General features: G+C 30.7%; 1 protein-coding gene across 1 annotated transcript; it reads left to right on the top strand.

Annotated features, from left to right (window-relative positions):
- Positions 1 to 3,495: 3,495 nt before the first annotated feature.
- Positions 3,496 to 11,515, top strand: LOC113399282 (uncharacterized). The gene is made up of 12 exons (XM_026638377.2): positions 3,496 to 3,809; positions 4,187 to 4,598; positions 4,933 to 5,053; positions 5,854 to 6,074; positions 6,473 to 6,557; positions 6,825 to 7,037; positions 8,917 to 9,130; positions 9,206 to 9,599; positions 9,674 to 9,794; positions 10,523 to 10,743; positions 10,986 to 11,070; positions 11,301 to 11,515. The coding sequence occupies exons 1-12, from the start codon at positions 3,526 to 3,528 to the stop codon at positions 11,492 to 11,494; spliced, it is 2,565 nt and encodes an 854-aa protein (XP_026494162.2). The 5' UTR covers positions 3,496 to 3,525; the 3' UTR covers positions 11,495 to 11,515.
- The last annotated feature ends 523 nt before the right edge of the window (positions 11,516 to 12,038 follow it).

Raw genomic sequence — 12,038 nt, 5'->3', positions numbered from 1 at the left:
ATAAAGAGACGATATGTTTTTATAGCTTTTTCTGTAGCGTTGTTATATTTTAGCGTTTTATCTTGGATTATCTTTAGTATTTTAAAATTTGTGTTGTTTATGGTAACACTTTATTTTACTTAATAATGGTATCAATGGAATATATTGGGAACATTCAAGAACATTTCTTAAAGGGATTTCCATGGGCGGTCACTTTCCATCAGATGATCCTCTTGCTCGTTTGCCGTCTATATTATAAAAAAAATAAAAGAAAAAAAATCTTTAGAGGATGCTGATGATTCACTGGCGTTTGTATCATCGTTTGAACTGTCTCGTTGGTGTAGTGATTAGTTTATAAGTTTACTGATCCTAAGTTTAAATCCCAGGTCAGATAAAAAAGGCATTGCGTTTTTTCGTCGTGAAACTCTCTGTAGCAACTTGGAGTCCGATAGTTGACAGGGCTTATACACCGATACCTTAGAATTTACGTCAAACGATTGAACCTTTCACCCGAAGTTTTCATAAAAAAATCTTCAGACGTCAAAGTCAAAAGGATTATGAGAGCGAGGTTTATATTGTGCACACACTTGCACAATATACCCTGTGCAGTTGTCAAGTTTTCCTAGGGAATGGTCGCCATGACTGGAATCAGTCAGGAGAACATCATAATCACACGACAATTATAATAATGTAAATGATGATTGAAAAATTATTTTCGTAAATCTACTTGAATAAAGCTTATTCCAATTTTAGTGACAATAATTTATGCTCAATACTATTAAGCTTATAAATCCTGTTATTACTCTTGATATATTGTTTGACTTTAATGTATGAAATTAATATGTAAATATCGAAAATTTACGTTCATTTTTAAGTAATTATTATTAAGTAATCGACGGAACCGTGTCAACTTCAAACAGTTAACATTCATGCACAGACCCTCCCAATTCGCCAATAAATTAAAATTTCCAAAATTCCTTTATTTCTTCTTGCTTTTCAACATATGTTTCGTATTTAAGTTTTTTACACTTGGTAATTTTGGGTATGCATTGATCTTTAGGATAAGCGATATTATATGCATAGACGAACTCCGATATTTTCTGAAATTAAGAAAAATGGCTCCGATCTGACTAATGAGCGCTGATTGGTCGTCGATTACGTCATCAGCTGTCATCGACCAATAACAATTGAGTTTAAAGTATATCGTACAATGGCACTCGATAGTTATAACTATAGTAACTATATATTATGTAACATATGTATTCCACTTGACAATTTGAGTATGAAATTGTTAGGAATAATGTACTTTATAACATTCCATTGACCGAGTTAATTAGTGGCATATCATGCATGCATATTGATGATTAATTTGTAACTCTTATTATAAGTATATAGAGCTTAAAATGCAATTACCTTTAACGATAATGTCCGTATTCAAGCGATTGTAAAATACGTTACAGAACAATACGGATCATGGAAGAAGCATATTTTTGGTATACTTAAGGATAGTTTAAATTTAACTAGATACGGCCCGCTCCTTCGTCCGCGTTTTTTAGGTGGTTCCGAATAAACGTCAACTATGTTGTATCAGACTATAGCTAGATTTTTGTTAAATTTCATTCAGATCCGTTCAGCAACTCTAGTCTGAAGTAATAAACGACCGTCGATACAAACATTCGCAATCAATATATCATAAATAACATCATAATTTTTTAAAAAATAGGAGATTTTTCAACGACTTGTTATTACAATGTGTTTTTTTTATATCTAAGTTAATTTTGTATGGTATATATTTACAGATTTTTTTATTCTAATGGAAATCAATCTCAATTTAAGAGCTTAATTATTAGATATTATTGAGTAGCATATTATATTGTTTTAAGAAAAAAGCAGTTTAGGAAGAAGGCGTTGTTTTACGCATTCCTGTTATTTAGTACACGATTTAGCCAGGGCTGTGAGGCGCCTGCAGTTGTTTTAAATAAGATCTGTCATTATTTGATGTTTCGTCTAGTATTTATTATTTCATAACTTTATTTATCAAACATTTACTAAAGATTAGCGTAACGTAACTTGATTTAGTACGAAAATATGCGTTATCTTTGAAGATTATAAATATCAAATGATAATTAAACATAAGTATTTTTGATAAATAGTTTCACTAGATCACGTTTACTATTCGTACTGAAGCAATCAAAATACTGACTGCATTTTTTAAGCCCAGTTTTTTAAATATTTTAAGCCTCTTCCACACAAGAACAACAAGAAGTACAAAAAGAAGAGTATTCAAAGCTGACTGCCAACCTTCGCTAGTCGGAGTGGCACTCGAAGGAGAAGAAGCCTCTTCCACACTTCTCTATTCTGTGGAATATTTCGAGCAAATGATTCGCTTCTGATAGACCTGTAATGAAGTCTTTAATAAAGCCGAAATAAAATAGGGTAATTTGAGCGAAAAGTTATTAAATTAGCATAAAAAGGACAATTTAATAATGATATCAATGATTAATGATAAATTAATTTATGCGGGAAGTATTGGAATTTTTATTGTCTTTGATTACATAATTAAATATTTCATTAGTGGTGAAAGAATCACGTTATCATATTCATTACGTCAATTATTATGAATGAACTTTGCTTATACAAAAGTAAAATGTATGAATATATTGCTTTGTACTTCATAATTTAAGTAGATTTTCTTTAACCGGTTCTTCTCGATTCTCTTTGACAATCAATGCGCGAATTTCTTCAATATTTAATAAATACTCTGACTCCGATTTTACAACCAGATGTGTCATAAACTCATTTGCCTTGTAAGACAATAATTAAGAAAAAAAACCCATGCCGGATGTCTCCCTATCGAAAATTATTTCCTATGGCAATTTCAAAAACACTTTAAATCTTTATCATAAAAGAACCAATTATTATTTATTCATTTTAATTAGAGAAAGAAGAGAGAACAGCTCAAGTCCTGTGCTGTGCTTTTCAGTATCTCTGGACAAACTTTACCATTAGTGCTGGATGTAATTCTGCCATTCTTAATTCAATAACGATAATATCATACTTAAAATACACCAATGACACAGCACGAGACGTGAAAATAGACGGTATTAATAATAATCTTAGTTAGATTTTATTAATGCCAAAATTTTTGAGACGATAAGATAAACCTATTCTTAAGATAAGACATATTTTTTAATTACAAATACGTTGATGATAAATAAAATTAACATTAATATTTGGTATATTTAAACATTATTTCAATCGTTAATTGTCAAAAAAAAACAACAATTATAAGAAGGTTTTACAGGCACATTGAAGAAACACGGTGAAATCAGATTCAGACTTTCAACTTAAAATTAGAGAAGGATTTATAACGACTTACATCGTAACTCGTAACCTATCTTTATCTTACAAAGATTATATATATTATAATATTTTGATAATATAGATAAGATAAATTAATGATTAATTTAATAATTGATCGTGTTCATTGTTGTAATAACAAACGCGTGAGATACTAATGAAAACGTTTAGTGAACACTCTGTAAAATGAAACTAAAAATAATTGTTTTAACACTATTAATAATATCTGTCAATGCTGAAAAGATAAGCTATGAAGGGTATAGCCTTTACAAAGTAACTCCTGAGACAGAAAATGATCTGATACTTTTGAAAGATCTGCAAAGGAAGGGAGTGGGGGAATTTTGGGAAGATTCGTTTTATAAAAATTATGAAATGAGAATTATGGTGCCGAAAGAAAATAAAATTTTATTTAATTCGATGCTCGAGAAATCTGGTATGGTCGCTGATGAGACCATAAAAGATTTACAGAGGTATGTGTACATTTGTTTTAACTTTGAATGTATTTTTTTAATGTTAAATTAATAAAAATAATAAAATAAAAAAAATAAAACACAAATAATGTACATACATTTTTAACTAATCGTCAACCGTGACTTCGTTCATGTTTTAGGGGTATGCCGTCAGATGTTAAGTATTCAAAAAGTATCCCATTTCCTTCTTTGGAGTTCAAGCTTGGTTCATAGCAAATTACAATTCGGTCAAACAGACAGACAGACTTAGTATTAGATAAATAGACAAAGACAAAATAGTTCAGTGCCCTATTTGTTTATTAGCTTCATAAAAATAAACGGATTCCTTTTAAACATGGAAAAAATAATTTTTATTCTCATAACCTTTTATATTTTAGAGCGATCGACGATCAATTAAACCCGGCACAGCGGAGTGCACAGGAAAGTCATTCATTTCTTTCAATGAACTGGAACCAATATTACACTCTTGAAGAAATTTATAATTGGCTCGATGAAGTGCAAAAAAACTACCCCACTATTGTCACATCGGTTACCATGGGCACCTCTTTCGAAAACAGACCAATAAAAGGTATCATCATCGACTATGGACAAACGAGGAATGATACTTTGATTGGCATGTTACAAGGCACACTTCATGCCAGAGAATGGATAACAACTGCAACAATAACATGGATAATCAAAGAGTTTTTGACAAGCACTAATCGTGATGTAAGAGCTCTGGCTGAGAATTTCCAATGGCATTTATTCCCGGTGGTCAATCCTGACGGATACGTCTATACTTTTACAACGGTAACTATGACTTAACTACTTATAGGGCATTTTTTTTAAATCGATGGTTATGATTTCAGAAGCCTATTTATGAATGTCATATTATGTTCCCATGTGGTTACTTTTTTAAATATTTTCTCAAATGAGGTGTGGTTACCCTAGTATACCACGTGCTATGGTGATGATAACCATATTAAATCCAAGACACAAATAAGGTGATTACTGGTCACTTACCATCTGGTGGCACCTTCGTACGTAAATTAAAAAAAATCTTTATTTTTTGTGTTTTTGTGGTCGGGCTTAAAAATATGTGTATTATATATTATGGTCATATGTTTTATGGTTTATCTCTTAGAACAGAATGTGGAGAAAGAACAGGAGCACTCAAAATTTTACTTCCTGCCTCACCACAGGTGTGGCGGACGATATGAGTAATGGCGTTGATTTGAATAGAAATTTTGACTATTCTTGGATGAGTAAGTAACTTTTATACTTATAACTAGTGAGTCTCCCGCAAAACTTCGCGTTTAATCAAAAGATTTCTAGAAATTTCGAAACCTATGACAGGTTTTTTTTAATTTCATTTCTTTGTAAACCGAAAGCCACTCGTCTACATTTGGCGCCAAAATTATGAAATCTCTTATAATTAAATTTTTAATCACAAATATCATACATTAGTTCAGTTAGAATGGAGGTTTGTCGATAACAATTTACTTTAATTTTGTTTACGTTTTCCATTTTTTTTCTCATACAACCGTAGTAGCACCGCTCTCCAGCTGGCCAGTAATTTCCGCTTTCTAAAATTAATTCTCTGTTAAATAGTAACAATGTACTAAATTGTAATCAAAAATCCTCTTTATTACTAGGTATTAATATTAAATTTAACTTTTAAATAACATAAATAATGTATATTATGACACTTCACTTCGCTTCGCATGGTCGCAATTTATTAATAAAGAAAATTAAATGATCTAAATATATATATAGCACTCAAGAATAGTGAGGTTTAATATGAAATTGTAGAATTGGATCTTTAGTTTAGAAGATTGTCCCCTACATACAACAATCAAATCATCAATTTAATTCCTCTATAATATCTGTATGGATGTATAGACTCAATTGTTGCACGGTCGAAGAAAAATTAAATTCAACTTTTAAAGAAGATTAAAAAATATTAATTTCAATTTCAGTTGATCTATTTTATGATTAGTCTTTAAAGATGATGTCTTAAATCGTAGTTATACAAATTTTAACACTAATGTTATGTTTGTTCTAGCATTGGGTACTTCTGATAATCCTTGCACTCAAGTGTTCGCTGGACCTGCTGCGTCTTCTGAGCCGGAAACGAGAGCTATATCAAATTATATCCTGGGTCTGAATAGGGAAGGGCGTTTCATTTATTTCATTGACTTCCATTCCTACACTCAGCTCATTTGTATACCATATAGTGACGTCAGTGGAAATGACGTTTTGTCGGCAGAAAATTATGCTGATATGGTTTGTTAATATTTTACCCTTTGCTTATAATTTATTTTGATACATTCTTACAATCAGTTTGTTAGACATAACATATTCATGAATGATTTATAAAAAATGAAGTGATATTTAATTTAGATATTCATTTAAGTATAACAATGATCCAATCACGTGCTTTTATTTTATAAACAAAATTTTGAAAAACGAATTAATGTTCTCGATTTAGTAATAAAATAATTTCTTTTCATAAGAATTATTAACATTAGGATCTTGACTATAATCAGATGAAAATTACATATATTATAGTTACCGTATAAATCTTGACCGCGTGGAATGGTGGAAAGATTGCTAGTCTTCTTGGCAAAATCTGCAAGTAATGCTCTGGGCAAAAAATGTAAAAAACTATCTTTTTATTTTAGTTTGAAATAGCTGCAAGAGGTGCCGATAAAATTAGAAACAGATTTGCAACAAGGTATAGAGTTGGAGTGGCGAATGATATTCTGTGTAAGTTATTTTTATCACTATGATAGATACTATATAATATGTTAACTGCTATATTTCGGTCATAGGGGTTCATTGTTATTATTTTTTATGTTTAAAGTTTCCAAAACATTTGATATCTTCCTATCAAGTTCTAAGCATAAAATTGTAAATTATTATAAACTTAAAGAATTAATAATTATTGTTCTTGAATGGAATCCTTAGGTTGAATTCGTTGAATCTTTCTCGAAGTCACTAGCATAAATATATAGTAAGATAAATTCTTTCCAGATCCTATGAGCGGCACTAATTTTGACTGGGCAAAATACGCAGCGAGAATACCGATATCTTATCTTATCGAACTGAGAGACTTAGGGGAGTATGGCTTCCTGTTACCCCCTGAACAGATTATACCAAACAATATAGAAATTATGGACGCATTAGTGGAAATGGACAAGACCACTAGACTTTTGGGTTATTATTCAGGGTCACAGTCTAGAATTTGTTCGTATAGTATTATTTTGATTGGGCTCATAGCAGCTCTTATTAATTAAATCAATTCTTCACAACTTTCCTTCATTTTTATGGACGTATTAATATTAAGTTCTATGTTTTTTAATAAAGCTAATTGTTATCTTATGTTAAAACTTTTATTTATTTCTTTTGTATATTCATATATATGTATGTTTGGGACCATTCATTTATTACGTAAGACTATTTTCGCTAGTTTTTGAACCCCCCCCCCCTCTAATATAAGTAAAAATAAGAACTGCCCGACCCCCTCCCTCGATGTTTAATATTTATTTATTACGTAAGAATCTAAAGAAGAAAATGAATACACGTTTAGTTTATTTTACTGTTTATTTTTCAAAGTAACAACTTTTTGAAATGTGTTTATTTGTAATTTCAAAGGTTCTGAAGGTACGCATCCGAGCGCATCAGCAATCGCGCGGTTTCCCGCGTTTTTTCAAATAATTACAAATTTTTTGGTCTTACGTAAGAACAATCGAAACTCCTTCCCAACCCCTTGTAAGAAAACATAAGTAATGGTTGAACCCCTCGCCCCTAAATCGTCTTACGTAATAAATGAATGGCCCCTTTAAGTATTAGATCTTTTGTAAAACGGTAAATATATTTACAATAAGTCCTCCCGTCTCATTTGGAGTCAAGATGAGTATTTAGAAATGTGATCGCGCTATTATTCCATGTTCCAGTGTTTCAACCGCATTGAAGTATTGAATTAAAATTGCATAGTAAAACCCTATAAGCTTCGGCAGGCTAAAGTAATACTCAATACATTTTCCACGTTGGATAAAATCCCAATCTTCTGTTAAGGAGCTTATTCTATCACGTTCATCGACTGCGGTATGGTAGAATTACATGTGTTAAAAAATATCTTTTAACGTATACGTTACCAGACATTTTTTTCTTCTTTGTTTCTAGGATGAATTATAAATGAAGATTAGTAAATAAAAAAAACCAGGTGAGATGTGACACATGAGGTATTTTCAGATTAAGGGCCTCGATTTTCAGATATATGAATTATCAATTTAATTTTTGACTTTTAACTATCGAAGAACAGAGATGGCCCAGTGGTTAGAACGCGTGCATCTTAACCGATGATTTCGGGTTCAAACCCAGGCAGGCACCACTGAGTTTTCATGTGCTTAATTTGTGTTTATAATTCATCTCGTGCTCGGCGGTGAAGGAAAACATCGTGAGGAAACCTACATGTGGCTAATTTCAACGAAATTCTGCCACATGTGTATTCCACCAACCCGCATTGGAGCAGCGTTGTGGAATATGCTCCATACCTTCTCCTCAACGGGAGAGGAGGCCTTAGCCCAGCAGTGGGAAATTTACAGGCTGATTATGTTTATTATTACTATCAATTATTTTTGTAATAGTTGAGTGAGAAAACGTAAAGTTGAATTTATTTTAATCCATTGTTTTAGTTGGATTGGGTGCTGTTACACCCATACCTTGAATATGCTAGTAGATGTCATAATGAACATCTATCGTGTATTATACCTTGTATTATTTATTTCTCATCTAATATAGAAATCAAGAGCTATAATGTTCCTTCTAATTCATAATGTGGATTCATAGTCACGCAATGAAATGGTAACGATAAGATTTTAGATATACTAAACTGATAAAAGGTCTTAACAGTTAATAAGGTTTATTATCATATTAATTAGGGAACTTTGAAAGAAATGATAAGTATGGTTATCATTTAATTATTTTAATACAAATGAATAGAATAAAAATATACCGTCGGTGAACATAACTGTGATTAATGGCAACATGAATTCTAATATAAAATTATTATTTTCTTTAATACTAGCCATATATGTGAATGCGGAATATACAAGTTATAAAGATTACAAAGTATTTAAGTTAATTCCAAAAACAGAAGGAGATGTAGACATTATAAAAAACATACACCAAGAAAACAAATATATCTTCTGGAGTGACATGATCAAAGTTGGAAGTGATGTTAGAATTATGGTGAAACCAGATGAAGCGAACGATTTTGAAAGCTACGCAGAGAGTGTTGGTTTAGATGCAAAATTAATTATACAAAATGTTCAAAGGTTAGTAAAACTGAATTGTAACATTAATTTTATTAGACTATTGAAATTTTTATAATTAAACAATAACTATTTCAGTTTCATAGATGCTCAGTTAAAAAGACCATTAGAGCGAAATTCGCAACAATACAATTGGGATTACTATCAAACCTTAGAGGAAATTTACGATTGGTTAGACAAAATTGCTGAACAACATTCTGATGTTGTTACAATAATAGATATAGGAAGAAGCGTAGAGGGAAGAGAAATCAAAGGTGTAAAAATTGATTTTAAGAAAAAAGCAAATCCAGTTATAGGTTTCTTCGAAGGAGGTCTGCATGCTAGAGAGTGGATATCTCCCGTAACACTAACATGGATTATAAATGAATTCTTAAACAGCAAAGACAGAAAAGTGAGAGAGCTTGCTGAAAATGTTGTTTGGCATATCGTTCCTGTAACCAATCCTGATGGATATAAATATAGTTTCACTGACGTAAGTTTTATTTTAATATGGATACACTAGTGTTATACAGATTATATAAATTATAATTATGATATTATTTATAGAATCGAATGTGGAGAAAGAATCGAAATACCGCAAATTTCACGTCCTGTGCTCAATGGAATCTTGATGACGATATGAGCAATGGTGTTGATTTAAACAGAAACTTTGGCTATCTGTGGATGGGTATGTTTTTTATTTACTATATGAAATTAAATAAATCGAGTCTTCCGTAAATTATTTTGTAGATTATATTCTAAGCACGCGTGTCTAATTCTCTTTTAAATAATTCTTTCGTAAATAAAATTATTATTTTACCAATTTTATAACCAAAAACTGGCAGTAACTGGTATCTATCTAATAAAAAATGTTTGAAAGTTTTATATTCGTACCAATGATAAAAAAATTATCAAGAGCTCAATTTTATGCCCTAAATATGATATTTTCGTCATTTTATTATCTGTGTGATTATTTTGATGTTCTGTATATTTGTTATTATACCTACGTGTATAATAGTTACGTATATGTCTGTATGTCTATAAGTTTATGCACGAAATACTTTATAACGTGATCACAAACAATTTCTGACCCATTCACACTCAATTATACGAACCTTGTGATTAATTTTTATTCAAATATTTCTTTGTTGATTGACAGAAGAAAACTACACGTTTATTTTAGTGACTTTTTTTTTAAAAATATAATAGTCTACATGTTGATTTAAAAAAAGGAATGTTTAATTATATTATTACTAGTGAGATGACGTCCGACAGAGAAGTATGGAAGAAGAAGACATGCTGCGCCGACCCCAAGTAAAATTGGGATAAGGGCAGGAGGATGATGATGTTTAATTATATTATTCTATTTAGTTTCCTTATAAGGTTACTTCAAGTAATTGACTTATCACGTTTTAGCTACTGGAGCATCCCAGAACCCGTGCACCCAAAATTTCGCCGGTCCAGTTGCGTTTTCTGAACCGGAATCTATAGCTATTGCTAATTACATCCTCGGCTTACAAAGGGAAGGCAACCTTGTATATTATATGGGATTCCACTCCTATTCCCAGATGATCTTAATTCCTTATAGCCATGTTAAAGGAGCTGATGTCTTGGAAGTTGAAAACTATGGTGATTTGGTAAAAATATTTTGTTATTGCTAATAATTAATAAACTAATACCGTCTTTATTATTGCTTAAATAAATAAATTGTTCTATTTACAATGTTATAATTTTATTTTAAGGATCATGACTGTTAGAGTAATATGAGCCAATTAAAAGGAATCATTAATTTTATTTAAATCTTTGAGATTGTATTAAAATAAAATATACACAAACGTACCATTGAGTAAATTCATTTAATTCATTCTATTGTTTTTAGTTTGAAATAGCGGTCAAAGGTGCAGAGAAACTGAAAGAAAGACACAACACAATATACAGCGTTGGTACATCAGCGGACATATTATGTAAGTAAATGAATGTTGAAGATAGGTATTCCAAATTTGATTTGTTCGGTAGAAAAACAAGTAATTATCACACTGACAATTAAATAAGAACTTATTGGTGAGCGCTGCTCTCAATCAGATTCAGAATTTCGTTTGACATATTCATTATTCACTCTTAAACATTTAGAAAAAATTTAAAATATAATAGTACTATCCTAATTTTGAAACCTTTGTTATCTATTTGTGTTTAGATGAAGTAGCTGGTTCCGGTTTTGATTGGGTCAAAGGAAGTGCTAAAGTACCTTTAGTATTTCTCTTTGAGTTACGTGATCTAGGAGAATATGGTTTTCTATTGCCACCAGAACAAATTATTCCAAATAATGAAGAAGTAATGGATGCGTTGGTTGAAATGGACAGAGTATCTAGACAAATAAGGTACTATTGAAGGAGCAGCTATATACTAGGAACGAATATATACTTTATTAGATAACGCTGTTCTTTACCCACATAAGAAACTTTGTGAAATTATAAATAAAATTGTTTCGATTTTTTTATTATTTTTTCAACCCAGGTGCGAATATGTCGTAGCAGTACATCTTTAGAATAATTTGTATGAATCCGAAAAAAAAAGTTACAATATAATAATCTTAATGATGTTAAAATAATTGCCAATGCATCAGAAAAGATAAGAAGATATAATAATGCAGTAGATTAGCCATATTCAATTAATAACAGATTAATCTGTGATGCTTACTTAACATAAGACTTTGTATCAACTCAAAGATACGTAGAAAACTGTTAATTCTAAAATATATTTCAGGAAAGCGTGACATATTTAGGTAAATGGATTAAAGCGTAGTTACAATAAAAATTTTGACTAGCTTATAACCGTCTTAAAATAAAATAAAAATACCAATTATATTAGTAGTTTTAACGAAGGTAAAACAATAATTAAATTATTAAAAATATTGGGAATTCTTATTCGAAGG

The sequence above is a fragment of the Vanessa tameamea genome, chromosome 19, assembly GCF_037043105.1.
Source record: "Vanessa tameamea isolate UH-Manoa-2023 chromosome 19, ilVanTame1 primary haplotype, whole genome shotgun sequence".
Lineage (NCBI taxonomy): Eukaryota > Metazoa > Arthropoda > Insecta > Lepidoptera > Nymphalidae > Vanessa > Vanessa tameamea.
Note: the sequence above shows the minus strand (reverse complement) of the source record. Positions and strands in the feature narration are given on the sequence as shown.